Genomic DNA, 19,902 nt, shown 5'->3' on the forward strand with positions numbered 1-19,902 from the left:
GTGTTTTATCAATTAAACGTATGCAATGCTACTGTTGGAAGACTTAAAAGACCAGGTTTGAGAGACAAATGGATGCAGAGAATATCTATGTGGTTGCTAAGAGTCAGCGACGACTTGATGGCAAATAACCAATCAAATGGTAACCACGCAATGAACGACTTTTTTCCTATATTATGAATGCAACAACATGATTGTAATGAAGCCCATAAACCGTACATCTGAAATTACCTGCTGTTTACGTGAAATGCCTTTAGGGTGGGAGTTGTTTCGGACACGCCACTTTTCTGATGACGGAATTTTAAATTAGAGAATTAACTTAGATGAATATCTACTTTAAAAAGAGCCTAGTTTACGCGTGGCGGCGTCCGTGGGTATAGATTCACCCAGGATCCTGTCTGGCCTATCAGATGAGCTCTTCGGCCGAGCCTCAACTCCCCTCTCCGGAAAAGTAGAGCCCTCCCACGCAGCTCTGCCCCTTCAGGGAGGTGTGGGGTTTCCCCCCAAGTTTAACCACTGAGGCCAGTTAATCTCGGGACTTGAGAAACGGGGACCCAAGTCGCCTGGGTTGCCTGATTCCTTGGGAAAGGAATCCGTTCACATTCTCAGCTGCAGACCGCCGCGAGGTCCCCGGGTGCGTGAACCCCTATTTCCCCCGCGGTTAGGTTAAAGGCCCTTCACAGGTCGCCTCATAAGAACTGCGGCAATGAAAGGGTTAATGGACTCCCTCGCTTCTCCCCTTCCCTCCACACTCCCCCCCCCAGGCTGAATTGATCTATTAACCAGCTGCCACATTAGCTGGGATGGGGGGTGGGGCAAGCGGTACAATAACTGCCTCTTGCAGCCGGAGACAATCGATCAGCTCAGCCCCGGCCTCTTCGCGGGAATGACATCATCCCTTCCAAATACCAAGCGGCACCGCCATTGGCTGGCCAGGTAACTGAGCGAGGCATTGCTGCTCCCCCCACCCCACCCCACCCTCCGCCCAATGTCTACTTTGCGGCGGTGGCGCTGTGCTCGTCCTTTCCACACACGCCCAGTGCGAGCGGCCGCCGGCTCCAGCGAGCGGCACCGACCGGCCTCTCATTCTAGAGTTGGCTTGCTCTTGGCGCTGCACGAACGGTTTAGCGCTGCTCCCCGGCGCACGGCAAGCGAGGTAAACAGCCGTCCACATGGGCTGAGCTGGGCTGGGCGGAACGGTGCCGAAGCTCCGGGGCTGGCGAGGCGGTTCCCGGCCGGGACCGAGGGAACTGCTCGCGGGAGGGGGACGGGGCGGACGCTGGATGACTCTACCCCCCCACCCTCGGCTTGGCGCTTTCAGGGAGTCGCTTGTGGGGAAGCGGGGGACGGGTGGCGTGGCGGAGAGAACTAGGCGGTGGCCGCCGCGCGTCTCGCCTGCAGGTGCAGAGAGAGAGAGAGAGAGCCGCGCCTTGTTTTGGGTGGGCTGTCGGCTTTGTTAAACCGAGCAGTTTTTGCACGGCTTCTTTTGCCTTCCGGCCGAAAGGAAAGTCAGGAAATGGATCCGGAGTCTTTTCTGGGCACGAACCCCCCCTTCCCCCTCCTTCCCTTTGTGGCTACTCCGTCGTGGCGGGGGGGGCGCGGCGGGAAGAAAAAAAGAACCGCGTTTTAACCCGGTCAGTTTCCATGCCTGCCTTGGTTGCTGCCCTGCTGAACTTGAAAAAGATGCCTGTCTGTTTTGGCCACCTGCGTTTGTGGGCTGGTTTGCTGGCTGGATTTGATCCGGGGTCAGTTTTAGGAACGGCATTCAGAAGATAAGTGCTAAAAGGGGATTGGGGTCGGTGGAAGACACTTGGCGGAGAAATAAAAACGATGCATCTGACCGTCGGAACAGTCCCCATCTCCGGAGTCTCTACTGAGAGTATGGAGGGGGGGGGGGGGTCAGAGGCGCGGCCGCCGGTCCATTTTCTTTGTTTAGGGAGGGGTCTACGGTGGTAATGGGCGGCAGCCTCGCCCTATGCTGCTTTGTTGGGAAGAATAGTTGAGGGTTTTTTATTTTTTGTTTCTCTCCTTTTTATTGGGTAAACCTCTTTAAAAAAAACATGTATTTCCCCCAGTTAAAAAAAACAAGCTGAACGAAATTATTTGCTCATTCATCACATCATTAATCTCCACACGGGCTCTTGCAGCTTCCATTAAACAAAGGAGTTGTGCTCTTCTGGGAGAGAAATACCGTATATAAAGGCTCTTCTAGTCTTAAAATCACCCCTAGAGCTAGGGTTGTGTGAACATTTTGTATTACAAATAAAAAATAGAGTCCCTGCTCTTCTAAGTTGAAGTAAGAGCTAGTAGCTAAGCTATTAGCCCATAACTAATGATGTGCTGAGTAGAATTGAAGCAAAATGAGGCTTTTATAAATGAATTAGCAGTTCTTAAAATGATGTGAGCTGCTCTAAAGAAGAAGAAAAAAACTTGATGGTTCAGATAAATGGATGCTTTTTTGTGATAGACCTTTTAACTTCCTATTTTCCAGCTAGCACGTCTAGAGGACACTGGGTTGGGAAAAGCTGCCCTAACTTTGTTAACCAAAGAAACAAAATGATTTTAAAAAAGCATTGATAAGGTCAAGAAAGATGGGTGATGGAAAAGAGGCAATGTTCAAAAAATCGATTTCAGATAGTGGTAGAAAAGAGAAAATGGTTTCCAATTGGAACTGTTGGCAACAGATGATGGGAAAGGTTATAAAACTTAGTTCAAGAAGGTCATGTGAAGAAACACAGATATTGCAATTTATTGTTGACTTAAGTGTAAGAAAATGGTGTTGCAGAGAAAGGGATCTACTAAATGCACTCTGTTTGCACTGAACAATCCTTTTACTGGGTTTTTTTTTGGCATCGGCTCCACCACCACCACCCTCAAAAAAAAAAAAGAGAAAGCTAATGCTTGGGAGTTGTTTCCACTGCAAGAACCAGACAAATGGACGAGATGATTCAGCTGCCTCTTTAGTAGAGGCAATTGAAGAAAAAGCAAATGCACACACCGTTGCACTGCTCCTTCATGGCATTGAGTAGTTGTGTTCTCCCAAGTGGGCTTTTGGACCTAGTTTGCAGAGCCAATTAACACAGAGAATAGAGATTAAATTGCTTTATTTGTGCAAATAAAGTGTGGCAGGAAAAATGTTCCAAAGCACTCTAAGCCTTGGGTGAGCTTAGGATGGATTCTTGCAGAGGAAACCAAAAAGAATTTCCTTTGATTTATCAATGTTCAATAGCTCTAGTATCCATTAAACAGTAACATGGTCCAGGCCACATTGTCTGTGTGTTCTACAAGGGACTGCCCTTGAAGAGCATGTGGAAGCAGTCAAGTGGTGCAGAATGCAGTTGCACAGGTAGCAAATGGTCTCAGATATTCAACATATGTAACAGCCCTGCTGCTTGGGCAGCATTGGTTGCCGGTCAGCTTCCACATGCAATTCAAGGTGTTGGTTGTCACTTTTAAAGCCCTTCATGGCTTGGGAATGGATTACCTAAAGCAGAGGTCACCAAGCTTGGCAACTTTTAAGACTTGTGGACTTCAATTCCCAGAAATCTCCAGCCAGCTATGCTGGGAGTTGAACTCCACAAGTCTTAAAGTTGCCAAGTTTGAAGACCTCTGACCTAAAGGTTCATCATCTTCTCTTAGTGGTTTCTTTCTGTCTAGCTCAGTCTGTTATAGGTTGTCAGTCAAGGAATATCTGCTGGCAGAGACCAGGAGAGCTGCCTTCTCTGTTGCAGCACCATTCTCCCCTCTGAGATTAGGATAAGCCCATCTGTCCCTGCTGGTCTTGAAGCCCTGGCTATGTGCCAAGCTTGGGGCCTCCAGTGTAGTTTTTAATATCTTTTTTGTGGTGTACGCTGCCCAGAGTGTCTTGTTGAGACTACGTCTATGGAGATTCTCAGTCACCCAGGTCATAGTTGTCCCAAAGGTGCTTTTTTTTCGAGAGGCAACTGGACTTTCTTTGTTTTTCCCTGAAGATTAGATTAGAGAACTTTATTGTCATTGTACAAGCACAACGAAACTGTGGATGCACCCTAGCAACTGTTTGCAATACAATAAAACCAAAGCACTTAAAAATGAAGATAAGAAAGATAAGAGTACCCACGTCTCCATTTGCAATTTGAGAGTGCAATATCTATGAATATACACAAAAAATACACCCAACACTGACTGTAACGCTTAGCCGAGTATAATACACAAGAGATGGATTGTACTGTAATATGTTATTATATTAAAGACGTTTTGCTTCTCATTCAAGGAGCTTCTTCAATCCTGAAGTTGTTGAGACTATAGAAATAGGGTGGATATAGAAATCGTATCTATCCTAGCCTTCCATGCCCCTCCAGCAACACCGTCACAACTGATGGAAGTCTCTTGGATGTGAAACAAAACATTTTCTCCCTCAAGGGAAAGTCCAGTTGTCTTTTGAAAAAGCACTTTTGAGAGAGCGATGACCTGGGTGACTTGAGGCTCTCTCCACAGACTATAGAAATCAAGTAAAATGCCATCAATCATGAGGTCTCTGACCACAGTGATGTTTGTTTTCCTGCCTCTCTGTTCTCACCATAAATGTTAATAGGAACCTACAATTAACTTGTTCTCAGCTTATCTCTTTCCTACGGAAATTGTCTGTTAGCTCCCAGTTATCTCGCTCAGTAATGCGCGCAGGACAATCCTGAGTGTCTTCTCCTCCCCCAGTTCCAGCTGCACATGGAACCATAACAGCGTCCTCCCTTTTTATTCCCATGCATTCTATTATCTGTCTTACCCTTCACAACTCTAAGCTACAAGGGCCTCTCCTTGCCCTTTCTGGACATCAAATCTGCAAAAAGGTCATGGTTGAAGGATAGCTAAGCAAACTTATTTCAACAGCTGGGCAGAGGAGGGAATAAAATACATTTTTGATCAAGCAAGGGGGATGGCATGCTATCTTGTGAGCCTGGTTTACTATCTGTATAAAAAGCTTTGATGTTCTCTTAACTCCTGCACGTACATTCTGCACACGGAGGAGGCACTCCTGTGAATTTCCTTAAATTTCTGTCTTCTAACTACATAACCGGTTTCCTTCTGTCACTGGTACACTTGCCAGATGCCTTTTCACACAGCAGTTTCCTTCAGTCTTGACAACATCCTTTCACTGGAAGTAGCCAGGTTGGCTGGAAATTGTGGGAGGTGCATTCCCAAGACATCCACACAGCATGAAGATCAGGAAGCCTTCTTTTCTTGTGTGCTGTACTTACAGTTGCTATGAATTACCTCAAAATGCTTGTATAATGCAGGCTGACAAGACCATGAGGCTGATCACTCAGATGAGAATTGGGGAAAATAAAGAAAACCAGGGATGGCGTAGTTCTCCTATGGATAGTCCTAGACGTAATAAAGGTTGCCCTTTGGTTGCCAGGCGGAGTTTGGGTACTTGGTTTGGCATGAGAATTGCTAGATCACCTATTAATGGTAGCAACCCTTTGTATTCTTTTTGAAAAACATTTTACTATGGCCAGAGGATGGGGCAGAGAGATTCTGGTAAACTAGACAACTTTATTCAACAGAATTGAACTAGTAGAGAAGATGACAATGTGGCCTGGACCATGTTACTGTTTAATGAATACTAGAGCTACTGAACATTTATGAATCAAAGGAAATACTGAATGGCATATCACAAGGCTCTGTTTTAGGCATTGTGCTATTGAACATAATTATTATTTAGATGATTTAAAAATTGTATTATCTTTGCAGATGATATTAGACGGTAGCAAAGTCTTTGGAGGACAATTTCAAGACTGAATGGGATCTTGCACAATGGAACACTGGGCAAAATCCACAAAATAAATTTCAGTAGAAACATATTTATTTAAATTTATTGGCTGTGCAACTCTAGTGGACTCTGGGCAACATACAATATTTAAAAATCATAAAAATGGTGAGAAATGTTAAATCAAAAGGGAGCCCAGGATAAAATATTCACAAAACAAAACCCACAAAACAAAAGAGGAGCCATTAACAATGAAAACTGTCAACCCCAGGCCTGGGACCAGAGCCAGGTTTTTAAGGCTTTCCAGACTCCCAGGAGAGAGGGAACCATCCTTATCTCTTGCAGGGGGGGGGGGGGGGAGGCAGGGATGGTTTTAGCGGCTGGGGGCTGTAAGTCCCACAAGATAACCACATTTAATGGAGGAGACCTGAGTGCACCTGCTCTGCTTCAGTGCACTGGGTGGGCGGAAACTATTGGAGATAAGTGTTGTCTCAGAGATCCAGGCGCTATGCCATACAACACGAATGAAAAGTGTTCCACGTAGGTAGGAAAATTGGAGTATAGTGAAGGATGACAAGAGTATGTAGAAATATATCTGAATGCCAGTCATGTAGAATATGGAAAGGGTAAAGTTGGTCTAGAAGACATGGCATGAGAGAATGGTTTAAATTATATGGCAATAGATTTTGGTTGGTTATCAAGACAAATTTCCTAAGCTGCTAAGAAAAGGAAGAGATTGCTTTGCGGGTTTCAGCAAGGGCTGGATAACCTTCCCTTGGGGGTATTGCAGTTATTGATTCATGCATTGGATGAAAGACTGCATGGGATAAGGGTGATCTCTTCCAACCCTGACCTTCCATGATTGTGTGATAACTGCAGTCTTGCTTATTATACCCTCAAACCAAATTAGATTAGAGACTACTAGTCCTGCTAAACCCTCACTTGGAGTGTTTTGTGTTGAAGGGAAAGATAGGGTATAAATGTGGTGTATTATTGTCAGTTTTGCAGGGATGCCTCTGTTTGTGTATAAGTAGTTGTTGGCCCAAGTAGTGTACGTGCATGAGCTGTGTTAGTGGCTTGAACCCCTTCTGCATTCAAGGTGTAGCCTAAATCTAATAGTTACTGGTTCTTGTTGTAGTTAGTGATGTTTCTGTCTTATTTCATAGATAATAATTCACAAATTAGCAGAGATACTAAGGGCATAAAAGTAAGATCAACTCTAACCTAGGAAACTTGTGTACCAGTTGTTAAATTTGTATGCCGACCCTCTCACAGATAAATATGCATCAATGCTTTCTGTGGTAACAATAAGAGAGAAGAAAAGCACCCATTTCTCACTCAGAATCTCCTTTTATGCCCTTCCATCACCAACGTTGTCGAGTCTGGAAGCGCAAAGCCGCCTGATTCAGAATGCTAACTGCTTTGCCTACCCCCCCCCCACACACACTGGTGTTTGTATATAGGACTGCTGTGTCAATTTCTTTTTGCGATGTTCTTTTTATAGGCAGTAATACTTAGAGGAGAGCAGAAGTGTGAATGTGTCTTAGATGAAAATGAATCAACAATGTGTATAGGAATCTAATTTCAGTCTTTTGAACTGAACTTTGACCTGGGTCCATCTGTTTTTTTTGTGTGGAATGCAGCTCCTGGCAGTGTGCGGTCTGAATGAGGTTGTTTACCCTTGCCACAGCAAGCTGAAAGTCTCTTTGCTCTGACGTGACCTCCATAGAAGGTGAGTTTTATGATAGCCTAGCTATTGTTATTGTAGGTCCTTTCAGATATGACTATTGCTGTAAAAGTCTGTGACAATAAAGTAAGGATAGTATCAGTGAAAACAATTGTGTACTGACAGTACTAGTTTTGTCAGTACTGACTTCAATCCTATTTGCATCCAGTATTGTCTACCATCAGTAAGGAGGCTAGTGTCTCTCTCTCTCTCTCTCTTCCTCCCTCCCTCCCTCCCTCCCTCTATTTACACAGAGTCTTCTTGGGGGTCCAGCAATAGGTATGGTTTGGGTCACCTTGGTAGTTCTCTTTTTCAGGACCAAAGTGAAAACTGCAACCTGCCAAGCCATTCAGACACCTATCGCCCACCTGGAGCCTGTGAAGGTGAAGATGGATGACGGTGGCAGAGCTGCTAGCGGAACCTCAGTTCCGCAGACCAGTGGGGGGGCAACTGCTAGGAAGAGTGTGCCAACTGCTTGTCCCCCCGCTGCCAAGCAAAAGGCCAGCAAGCCCCCCCAGCCAGCAAACAAGGTTCCCAACAAGAAGCAGCCAGCAGCCTCTGCAGCTGCTTCTTCAGTTCCTAGTGGAGCTTCCAGAACACTTGGAAATGGAACTGCTTGGAAGGCCAACATGCCGCAGCCAAAGCAGCCGGCATCCAAGACTAGTAACGTTGACAACTTGTCTGCTAGAGCGACAATGAAAAAGGCCACAGGGGTCAAGACAAGTGGGTTGAAGACTTCAGAAAAGAGAGCTACAGAGAAGGAAGTGCAGCAGAAACCTCCAAAGGTGACCACACCACCCATAGGTATGCTTTGCCTGTTTCTTCAGCATGGAATAATTAATCTTGGACTTGGTTCATTCCTGCATTTTCAGCATATTTGAGGATGGTTTTAGTCATGTTTTTCAAAGTGTACTAAGTGATCTAAACTACTGATTTTTTTTTTTAATTCAGAAAAAAGCATTGAGAGCCATCTAAATACTAGCTGTTGGGAAGAATGCAAGAACTATATGGATCTCTTTTCCTAAATCACTAGATACTGGGATGGCTTTTTATACCTTGTAACCAGGCAAGCAGTATTCCCACTATTAAATTGTGGCAGCTGTAAGACTGGATTCTGAGGGTGCTGCATCTTCTGTATTTTCTCTAAAAGCCACGGGATACTGCTTAATCCTGAAAAAGAAACCTTCCCTTGTTCTACATTCACTAGAAAATTCCTTGCATGTGTTCATTGCAATGTGTCAATTAATCGTTAAACTGTTGCCTTTTTTTTTCTTCTTCCATCAGCATCAAAAGCACCTTCAACAAAGCCCAGCAGAGCTGAACAGACTAAAACTTCCAGGTATCCGTTTCAGATGTACCCGTCAAAGAGTTGGGATTTTAAATGTTCCGATTGAGTGTGCTGATTTGCGCAGAAAGGCCGGGTTTTCGAGGTTCAAAGCAGAGTCTTGGTAGAGGGAATAGTTGTGAAATCACAGTGAGAGCAATTGGTGGTCCCTCAATATAACGTATTCCTTCAGACAGGTCAGGTTGCATATATGGAAAGCATATGCATGTGTCATATTAAAGCAGTCCTTATAGCATATGAGTGTCATGTCTGTATCTAGTTAGAAGCCTGGATTTTTGCAGGGCTACTCCTGCACTCTGCCCATTGTAACACTGTCTCTCTGACATCATAGCAATGTGATACGACCCCAATTAAAAGCATTAGAAAGAAAGAAGAGGACATTGTAAACAGTGCACAAGCGTATTTAGATCAGTAATGTAGTAAGAGTAAATCGTACTAGTAGCAGAATAGAGGGCTGCCAGCTTATTGTAGTTAAAGCCAAGAAATGCCTGCATAACAAGGTAAATAGCTTGTCTAGTATACAAGCGTACTGTAGTATGTCATTGTATCACTGATGCAGTTGTAAGTTTAATGAGGAGCACACCTACAATCAGTGATAAAACTATTGAATAAGCTGAATAAACTTTTCCAAAGCAAGGGCTTCAGTTTGGTGGGATCTACTCTCCTGGGCTCAGGAGAGTTGGAACTGTTGTGTTCCTGGCCCGGAGTGCTGCTGATCTTTGCTAAGACTGATGTCTATTTGTATCAACAGGCATGTCTGGTCAATAACTATGATTGGTTAAGCAAAGGCAGCAATGCCACCCTATCTTAAATCTGCCTCGGTGGATTTTGGGGCCATGGTTGGACAGAAAAGCTGATGTTGATCTGTCTTGAGACCTTATACATAAATTGAGGTCATTATGCCTCAAATAGTGAATGGGGTGTGAATGCCTATGATTGGATTGGTTACTAATGTACCAGCCACAGTGCTGCCACCAAAATCCTTTCCTGGATGTCTGGATTATTTTACGGATCTGTTCTTAGGCTTATGATGGAGAGTTCCTTCACCTATCAGTGCTGAAGGACTTCAACTTCTGTGACCAGGAGGTCATGGCAATCGTGAGGTTATCCTAGGAAATTTTAGGCCCTACACATGCAGAAGGATAGATGGTAGCCCTTATTTTACCTCAAAGCAGCTGTCCATATGTAGAGGGAATTTCTATTATGCCTTAGCCATGACTAGATCACATCCTGGTCCAAATGAAATTGACAGCCACCCTTTTGGATTATATTGCGGTCTTGTGGGACTCCTTTTGGCCTGTGACAATAAAGTGGATAGGATGCTTTCCAGGCGATAGCTTCTGCCACTTGGGGGCTGGATGCTTGTCTTTCCTGCATCTGTGAATGACTGGGGAAGAAGTACTTATTTGAATCTAGGAGGTAGTCCACACTATTGGGGGAGTGGGGATGCCAATAGTTTGAAAGAGGGCTGAGAAAGAGGGGCCGGGGTCAGGAGGCAAAATGTTTCAGGCAGGAAGACCCAGGTTTCAGGAATGACAGCAGGACCACATGTGAAGTTCCAATTAAACTGATTTATTGCTCATGCCTATGCATAGGAATCTACTCAACAAAGATTAGCACTATTTTAGCACTACAGTAGATAAAGAGTTAATGGAATTCAAGGGAGGTTGGATTTAATTTGTGGTACATAGAATCTATAGGTGGATTTCTGTTTTGACTCCGCTCCCTTATTCTGCCACTCCTTCTCTTACACCAGTTTTTTGAAATAGTTTTTTCTAACCCTAGTTAGAATTCAATTAGCTCTCCCTAGAACAGCCTTCTACAAACAGGTTAAAATAAAGCTTTTTCATATAATGTTTGAGGATTGACACCTTTGATAGCTATGTTTGTTTATATTTGTTTTTCTATTATAATGTTTTTACTTTGAAAGATTTAGTCATATATATGTATATCCGTGCACCACTATTAGATCTCTTAATTGGATTGAAGTGAGATATAAATGAAATAAATGGATAAACACTAACATAGTGGTACATTTAGCCTCTTGGTCTCTAAAGCATAATCGTCATTCTGATAAAGAAGTCACGTTTGGATTCCTTAGAGAAGCCCATCGATTACAAATTCAGCCTTCCTACAACTTGGTATCTTTCAGAAATGTTTTGATTAAAGGTTCGAATTCTCAGTCAGTTTGCAAAACTGGAGTGATAATTAACACATGTAAAGGGCATCAGGTTAGGAAAGGCTGGATTAAACGACGCCCTGAACCGTATTTGCAGTTGTGTTAGTAGTGCAGAAGTGAGAAATCTCAGTCCAGCTTTAAATGCCAATCTTGGAGAATGCAGTTGGAAATAAAGATTTCTACTTGCTGCAAATTAAAGATAATTGAATACGTACTCCCAATTATATTGCTGCAATGTCAAACCATTTTTAGCCTCAGTAAAAATTGGAAGGAGGAAGTAATGGGTGAACAGTAGAGGAATAAAGGTAGGTTAGAATATATGTAGGGAATCTGAAATGACTCCGGTTCAGATACTGAAAATAATAATAGGAGGAAATGGCTCCGTGGCTATTTTGTGTTTTTTCTCCCCTGCCCCAGTTAATACCGGAAGATGCCATCCGATGCAAGAGGTAGGTGGGTGGCTAGAAGGAGTACATTTCAAGCTGCTAACCAAAATGGAAACATCCTGTCTGGTTCCTGATCTAATGGCTGAGATAATTGAAGGTGGTGGTGGTGGTTTTTTTTTTAAACTGTAGTCCTTTTCTCTTTACTGCAAGTAATAAAACCTGGTACTTTTCAGGATAAACTTGGCTCATAGACTCTGAATTGACAAAAGCTTCAAGTGCCTTTGTGCTGAGGCAATAGATTTCTGAGACATTTCTGTGCCTTCTATGTTTTCTAAGGGCTTGGACAAAGTTTTCTGATGTGCATAATTGTTTGCTGTCTGTTTCAGGACTTGGTTGCCAGGAACAAAGAATTCAACTTCATCCTCTTTAAACAGAACTGCTTCTAATGATAAGAATGTGGGCAAACATAAGCCAACACCACCACCTGCTGGTCAGGGCACATCAGCACATCAGCAGAAAAATACTCTGGCAACACAGAGAGGTACATAGCCTGTGGTCACAGCACAAATGCCCCATGTGCCGTACCAAAACCTGGATTTTGCAATGTCTCAATGAGAAAAGTCATACTTCCCAGAAATATTAGATAATACATGTAACTGGGAGTGATCAGGCTAATGTTTTTTTTCCCCAAGATTTATACAGTGATTTTAGTTTTCAAAACATAGAGCATTATTTTACAATTCAAAGATCATAATTCTGTAAGATCAATCAGAATGATCTACATTGCAAATGGAGTATCAGAGGGCTGCAAAGGGTAGCTTCACTAAGCACACCTAGTAAGTTCTTGGTGGGGTTCTTCCACCCCTTAGAGCAGGGGTCTCCAAACTTGGCAACTTTTAAGACTTGTAGACTTCAACTCTGCTGGCTGAGGAATTCTGGGAGTTGAAGTCTACAAGTCTTAAAAGTTGTCAAGTTTGGAGACCTCTGTCTTAGAGAATTAGAACTATGTTTCCATTTCATCATTTCCCCCTAATGCTTTCCAATGTTTTTTTTTTTTTAACTTCAGCTTCCATAATTTCCAGGGGCTTTTGTCAGCACACAGCAGCTTTTGTTGGTGTGACTTCTGAGATTGCGCTGATTTCTAACTGCCATAACAATTGGCTAGCAGAACCACAGTGATCGGAATAGTTAATATTCCACATCTGGAGAAGTTAGGGAAGTCACACTAAGCGTTAACTACTTTAAAAATTGTAGCTTATTCCAAAACAGATTTGGGGCCTGCCTTGTACAAGGAATGAAAAATTACATCATTGGTAAGCCCATTGAGAAAGGGACAATGACCACTTAAGCATGACCACTATGTTATTATTGTGAATGAATCCATACCAAAATGGAAGATCGTGTTCAATTGCCAGGAAATATGAAACCCTAGAGCAGAAGGACAGCTGTAGTTAGAAATAGGCCTTAGGCCGCTGGAGGGATTTCAGGTATTCTGCATAGATTACATGTTAGGTTTTTTTGAGTCCAAACAAATATGTAAGATGTCTTTTCTTACTCCAGATGCCTCTAGAGCTGCCACAGTTTTAAAGGCCAAGGTTTCAAGCTCCAACCCTTCTGTGAAGGTGACACCTGCCTTAAAGCCTCCCAAACACTCCACCTCCAAATCACAATCTGAGCAAAATCTCAGAGAGAGGAATGCATCTATGAACAGCAGGTTTGCGACAAAGAAAATTTCAGACCCCAGCAAGCCCCAAATTCAAGCCAAGGGGGCTGGTGGGAGTCTGCATCCAACCACTCCTCCGAGAGCCCCTGCTGCTGCTTCCAAAGCTCTGCCTCCTTCAGGCAAGAAGCTTCTGAAGAAAGATACTCTTTCCAGTCGTGAGCAGGTGTTGCCCCAAAAGAAGCCTCAAGAGACAATTGCCAAGGACAGTGGCAAGAAAACCACCAAGGAAGCAGAGGGCGCTTCCAACAAGGATGCGAAGCTTCTAGAAAAGCTGGAATCTGCAGCAGCTAAAGAAACTGTTGACCAGCCGCTCTCCCAGGAGACTGAAGACTGCTGCGTAACAGTAGTAGGGACGGAGCCGACGGAACCAGGAGATTCAGAAGAAGGCAGAGCTGAACAGACAAACATTAACGCTTCAGAAGGGCTTCCTCCCGCATTTCTTGAAGCACCTCTGATCTGCCCTGGAGCACCAGATATCAGTATATCCTCTGTTAGTGAGATACCTCCCTTGACTACGCTTGATGTCCTGGAGGTACATTGTGAAAATGGCGATGAAACACATAATTTAGAGCCAGCGCTCCCTTATGAAACATCTCTTCCCGTTCAGCTGGAGCTCTCTCACCCAACTTCCCCAGCAGAAATCTTGCGGCAAGAAGAAGAAGAAGGCATGGCCTCTGAGCATCTCAGAAAACAAACCCCTCATTTGGATGCTCCAGTGGCTATTGAGCAGCCCCATTTCTTGCACAACCCCGACACGTCTTCTCTTGATGTGTGTCGTATTTCAACTCCATCCCTTCCAGCTGAGGATTCTCAGATTTTAATAAATGAGCTGGAGAGATCTCCTTCTTCCGAGTCCTTGACTTTAGATTCTGAATTGCTTGAAGAGACTCAAACTATAAAGCTAGTAGTTCTGCCAGAGCCACAGGAAGACCCCAGTCTTTCAGCAGAGCAGTCTCTCTCAGCTAGCCAGTTTGATCCTACCTTAAAAACTGTGACAGAGTCTCTAGCAGCAGGCCACAATGACAGCACTGAATTGGAAGTGGTGAACAAAATGTTGAATTTGTGTCAGAACTCAGAGGAAGAACTGCAAAAGGAAGTGGTATCTCTAGAGGTAGGAAATGAAAGACTGAAGAGCCCCCTAGATCTTGCAACTAAATATAGTGAGCTTGCACAGAAAGTAGTCCCTTCTCAGCAGGTGGAGGATGGGCCTTGTGCTCCTACTCATGCTGAAAATGAGCTAATGGAAGTTCTGCAAGTAGCAGATCATTTAATAATGGGAGCAGCTACTCAGTACCAAACCCGTCTCCCTGTGTTTGTAGCAGCAACCTCAATCCCGACACAATTGTCTGGAGAGCCTTTTGCCGGCTATGATGACCAGTCTAGCAGCTTAGACGAATATCCCACCATTGGAGAACTTGAGGATGATGCAGTCATTCCAGAAGAATGCACGAGTAACATGAAGCAGGAAGAGGCCAATCAATACGAAGCTCCAGACTCCTTAGTTCACCCTTCAGGGGAGCTCTCACCAAATAGTGGTACTGCTCAGCTGTCAGTGCCCAAACCTCAGAGCTTGCCTTTGAAGAGCTTGGAGTTGTTACAAGAATACCCAATTGAGTTGACTGAAATGCCAGAGTTGCTGTTAAGTAGCACGGGGCTGAAAGCTCTCTCCCCAGAGAAGGGAGGCTCCTCTTCCAAATCCAGCACCTTAAGTGGGCCTGATCTGGCAGGTAAGAGCAGCAGTGAAACTAGCACGCCTGAAGAGCTGCGGGAGTATGACAGTAGCTCTGGAGTTGAGTCCAAGTCAGATGAGAAACTCGAACAAACTTGTCATCAGCTCCTGAGTCCCTTGGAGGACCTCCCTGGGGAACTTGATCTCGGCATCCACATGGAAAAGGGAGATGATGAAGCGGAGACCCTGCCAGCAGATGAAGTCCTTGGAGATCCACCTACTGAGCCCACTGTATCCTCCGAGGAAGAAGCCGAACTGGATGCGGATCTTCTGAAGGAAGCAGGCTTTCCCAAAACGGTATGCCTCTTGACCTCTCCTCTCCCAGCCAAGTCACATTTGCCCCATTCAGTAGAGGAGTCTGATGAACCAGGTTCTGGGGATGCCGGCACAGAAACCCCAGCCTCGACCAACTCTGCAGCTTCGTGTGATGTCTTTGGTGCCTTCCATCTCCATTCAACTGACAGCTGTGGCAAAAGCCCAGGCCTCTCTTCCCTGGACAGCGAAGAGCACTCCACTGAGGGCACTAAGGAGACCTGCAGCAAGATCCCCATAGATTGGGAGCAACACTTGCACCTCACCCCAACACCCTTGAATACTGGAGGGCACGAAGAAGAATCGTCACAGCCTTTCTCTGCTGCTCATAGTCTGACTGCAGGTAATGTATAGAAATCCTGCCCTGTCTGTGTTGGATGGGCCAACCTATGGTATGTTAATGTGCAATAGTATCCTGTAGGGAATGGAGGTGGTTCCCTTCCTCCTTGTGTATCTGTTCCATCTGTGTCTCTAGCCAAATGGGCATTTTCTTGTTTTTGTGTGTCTTAAAATCTTTTCTCTCAACTTCTGACAGACTTCTTTTGGAAAAGTTGTGTATATTTTAGTGCTTTTCTTAGTGGTGGTGGTGGTGGTAATGATGGTGGGAATAAACTTCTTAGCCTTTCAATATGTAAAATAAAGCATCACTTTGTCTATCTGATGTGGCCTGTATTGTTTTTCCAGAGAATCTGTCTTCTCCACCTATCAGTCCATACCACTTGCAGTTTTTAACTTGGAAAGAAGGGTGCCAAATAAATGTAGCTGTAATGGTTGGTTTCTGAAGCCCCACCAGGATGTTGTGGGTATAAGAAAGAAAATAACAAATAGCATCTAGAATGCAAACAGAAATTATGGGGTTTGCTCTATATGAGCTGGACAAACACGAGTGGCCTATGCGAGAAGCAAACTTTATTTGGAATATATGAATAAGTATCAGGAAAATTTGATCCATCAGAATTGCCTGAGGTCCTCATCCTGTTCTGCAGCCGTGAGCTCCTGGGGGATGTCATCTTTAATTATCCTTTGGTAAAGGTGTCTTTTGCAATTTCTTCATGGCATTGGATTTTGCATCTTTTTGGTGCATTGGGTTCCGAGAACATATAGAGAGAGCAGAGCAGGGACTAAACAGCACAATAGTGCTAAGAATTCCACAAAATGCTTGGACTGTTAGATGTTTTATGGGGCTCACAATTAATTTAATCCAAGTTGTCCAGCAGTCTGGACCTGCCTTTCCTCTGGAATCGTGTGTTTCTGTGTTTAGGCAAATATCCTAACCTTGGGTAGATTCATTAACATACTAAGCCAAAACCAAACATGCTATATACTGAATTTTAAGATAACACAAACCCAGCCATAAAAAGCACATTCATTGTCTATACCCTAGAAATCAGGGCTTAGTGCATTGGCACTATAACTGCAATGGAGTGCATTTCTTGCAAATCTGAGAAGAATCTCCTTTTTTTCTTCTTCTTTAAAACCTAGCCTCTTTCCACTTTCCCTTTTCTTTTTTGTTCTTGTCTGTCACTTCCTTTCTGTCTGTTGTGACCACTACCAATCCTGAGGGCCATCCTTTCCAACCCAAGCTCCTTGCCCTATTTGTAGGTGACAATGGGGCTGGCTTGCCCTTCCCCTGGGATCCATGTCCATCAGAGATCCTCTCCACTATCTATGAAGTAGAAAGTGGTGCTGAAACACCTGGCCCAGATGAAGAGGATGGGAGCTGTTGCTTGCGTGCCGCCTCCCGAGAACAGGCTCTTCAGCTAGGAAACATCCAGGCTACAGTCGTACAGCAGCTAATCAGCCGGGCCCTGCTCTTCCCAACAGAAGCGCCCCCTGGGGCTATCAGTGGGAAGGGGGCCATGAACAGCGAAGCCGAGATTGGCAAATGGACAGAACTGATCTCCCCTTTGGAAGAATCTCGAGCCAGCATCACTTCTGTGACAAGCTTTTCCCCAGAGGACATGTCATCCCCACATGGGGACTGGACTGTGGTAGAGGTAGAATCTTTCCACTGATTATTTCCCCTCTCACAAGTTATATACATATATAAAAGGCATTTTTTTTGGAGGGGAACCACTGCTTTTCATCCAAGTGTATCTATTAAATGTCCAGGAAGGGTCAAGTATTAGCTGACTGGAGATATGGCTCTCCCCTTTGTCTTCAGCAGCTAATAGTATGAATAGTTGAGCACTTCTGAATCATGATTACTTTCGTCCCATGCTGTCTTAGGCCTTGGATTGTTTTTGGTTCAGCAGACTGACCAACCTTTTATGTTTGGGACTTACAGGGCATACACTAATTTCCAGAGGGTGAGGCCCATCTTTTATTTAGTTGTAACGTGATTGTGCCAATTACTGATATCACTGTCAAATATGATAAAAATAAAGCTTCCCCTCCCACATACTTTGATAAACACTACAATGTTCTTCATTAATGAAAGGTATCAGTAACACAAGATGCTAGTGGCCCTGATTACTGACATCTCATGGAAAGCTATCAACATTTGGTTGCCAGGCTGCCGATATTTGATTATTATTTTTTGGTCATAGTAAACTTTCAAAACCAAATTTCCTGGAAAAGCTGTTTTACCATGAGAGGTATTTTTAAAAGGAAGTAGCATCTCAAAAGTTGTGCCCACAGAATACACTTAAGATGAGAGCTAACAGATGAAGTTGTATATCATCAAACGGTCTGGATTTGCACAATATTTTTGGCACAAGGACATGGATTAATTCAAAAAGTAGCTTAAATGGGTTATGTGAATGTAGCCAGCATGGAAGAGAAATTTACAAATGAGGACATCTTAAGTGTTTTTGAATAATTGGTGTATCTACTATTTAGAATGTGGTCACTCTATGGCCCTTGTCTACTTCTATGAAGTGGACTACACAGCAACATATGCAACCTATACAGTGGCTGGAAGAGACCTTAGACTCAAAGAGAGGTGTACTTTAGCATCCTAAACAAGACTTGGTAAGAAAAGGCTGCTAAATACTCAGTTTGGGACTTCTTTTTTTCAAAGATGCAATTTGTAGACCACTTGAACTTCTATCTGAAGTGGAAAAGTTAGGGACATAGAAAACATAGAGAGTTAGGGAAAACAAAACATAGGGACCAAATTTTGTTTTGATGCAACAGATTCTTAGACTTGTGCTAGCCCAAGCTTCATGCTTACGTAGCAAGTAGCTAACTTCCTCCCCCCTGCACTTTTCCCCCCATAACCAGTGGTTAGGCCTGGCCAAGTAGAGCTGTATGTGTGTCATTGTAAGAGGCTTTCCTGACTTGATTGTGGGCCAATGCAGTGGTGGGATGAGGAACGTTTGGCACAACTCTTAAGTTGTGAATTACAATTCCAAGCAGCCTCTGACAATTTGTGTAACTGTTCAATGTTGAGACATTTTTCAGTAGCATCTAGAGCAAGGGTCTTCAAACTTGGCAAGTTTAAGACTTGTGGACTTCAACTCCCAGAATTCCTGGGCTAACATGACTGGAGGAGGAATTCTGGGAGTTGAAGTCCACAAGTCTTAAAGTTTAAAGACCCCTGATCTAGAGAGTCATAGACTGGCAGTGAAACCATGCTAGTTTTGCTCTGGCATTTGTTAGCAAGAGCAGTATGAAACTATACAGCAGCTACAGGGATGGTGTCCAGCAGCATGATTAGATAAACTGACTCCATCACACATCAATTGCTTAACGGTTCCCTTTAGCCCTGCCATATTTTTGTTCCCACATTTGAGTCTACATTAAACTGCCTAAATTCAGAGCAGAGATGATATCTAAAAGTTAAGCCCTTCTAACCTACTACCAGATAAACAATGTGAAAAAGCTTTTTCTAATTGCCAATTTTAAAAGAGGTACTGTACTCATAAAGCTAATCTTGTTGCAATACTGCTTCTCTCCTGAAAGCTGAATGTGAAATGTTTTTGAAAATGTTCATCTCGGTAACTCTGCCATCTTCCTATACCTGCTTTCTCAAATCACTTGAAGTTTAGTTCCATTAGTTAACATTGATATGGAGCCTTATTGTCTGTAACAAAGTATTGATGTGTGCAACTTTTTTTTGTTAATGTAGCAAAGTGTGATAAATTATAGATTTTTTAAAAAATAAAAATAAAATTGAGGTTATTCTGATGTCCCTCTTTGAAAATTGCTTGGTTTTTTAATAGTCAGAATGCAGTGCAAAATTAGTTACATCTTTAATGGCCCAGGACCTCTGGAGTATATTTACTTCACTAATTATTGAGAAGCTGCTCTGCAGATTAAAGTTCTGCTGCTGAATCAGAGCCTTTTTAAAAGATACAGGCCAGGGCTACTTTTGTGTGGAAAACAAATGGCTAAACTGTAATGGCTGTAACTGTGCTTTAAATTTATAAAAATTCTAGGTAGGCTTGAAGAAGTTAATCTGAATTTCCAATGCTAGGTACTCATGATTGCATGAACAAATGGAATTAGTCTTCTTCTGTGGCGGAAATCTCTCTAGCCCCTTTTCACTGAAGCTGCTGTACAATCATAACAAATGTCACTTGCAGAGCTAAAGTAGCTAATAGTTCCAATTCTTTAACTGGGATTAGTCCATGAACCAGAGTAAGGGAGAGTTTAAAAGGTTATACCAAACACACTAAACTTGATATAGCATCTCCACTTTAGCCTGCTGATAGAAGACGAGCATCTTGAACTGCAGGAGGAATGGACAGTACAAGTAGTCCTTGACTTGTGACCTTTTGAAGTTACAATGGACTCCACCCAAAGATACAACCCA

At 43.6% G+C, this 19,902-nt stretch overlaps 1 protein-coding gene across 2 annotated transcripts; it reads left to right on the forward strand.

Annotated features, from left to right (window-relative positions):
* Positions 1–976: 976 nt before the first annotated feature.
* PRR36 (proline rich 36) lies at positions 977–19,278 on the forward strand. Of its 2 annotated transcripts, none has more exons than XM_026696269.2 (7): positions 977–1,153; positions 7,387–7,475; positions 7,786–8,273; positions 8,754–8,808; positions 11,766–11,920; positions 12,940–15,486; positions 16,746–19,278. In XM_026696269.2, exons 3-7 carry the CDS (start codon positions 7,859–7,861, stop codon positions 17,156–17,158), a joined length of 3,585 nt encoding a protein of 1,194 aa, XP_026552054.1. In that variant the 5' UTR covers positions 977–1,153; positions 7,387–7,475; positions 7,786–7,858; the 3' UTR covers positions 17,159–19,278. The 2 variants fall into 2 exon arrangements, with proteins under 2 accessions (XP_026552054.1, XP_087780759.1); XM_087924633.1 differs by having other exon boundaries at positions 1,025–1,153; positions 16,626–19,278.
* Positions 19,279–19,902: the final 624 nt, after the last annotated feature.

The sequence above is a fragment of the Pseudonaja textilis genome, chromosome 2 (genome assembly GCF_049901715.1).
Source record: "Pseudonaja textilis isolate UNSWEBS1 chromosome 2, rPseTex1.2, whole genome shotgun sequence".
Classification (NCBI taxonomy): domain Eukaryota; kingdom Metazoa; phylum Chordata; class Lepidosauria; order Squamata; family Elapidae; genus Pseudonaja; species Pseudonaja textilis.

Excerpts from the sequence above, each read along its gene's own strand:
- PRR36 (XM_087924633.1), top strand. The coding sequence starts at position 7,859 with ATGGATGACGGTGGCAGAGCTGCTAGCGGAACCTCAGTTCCGCAGACC. Across the intron at positions 8,274-8,753 it reads GGTGACCACACCACCCATAG|CATCAAAAGCACCTTCAACA; the intron begins GTATGCTTTGCC and ends TTCTTCCATCAG. Across the intron at positions 11,921-12,939 it reads TACTCTGGCAACACAGAGAG|ATGCCTCTAGAGCTGCCACA; the intron begins GTACATAGCCTG and ends TTCTTACTCCAG.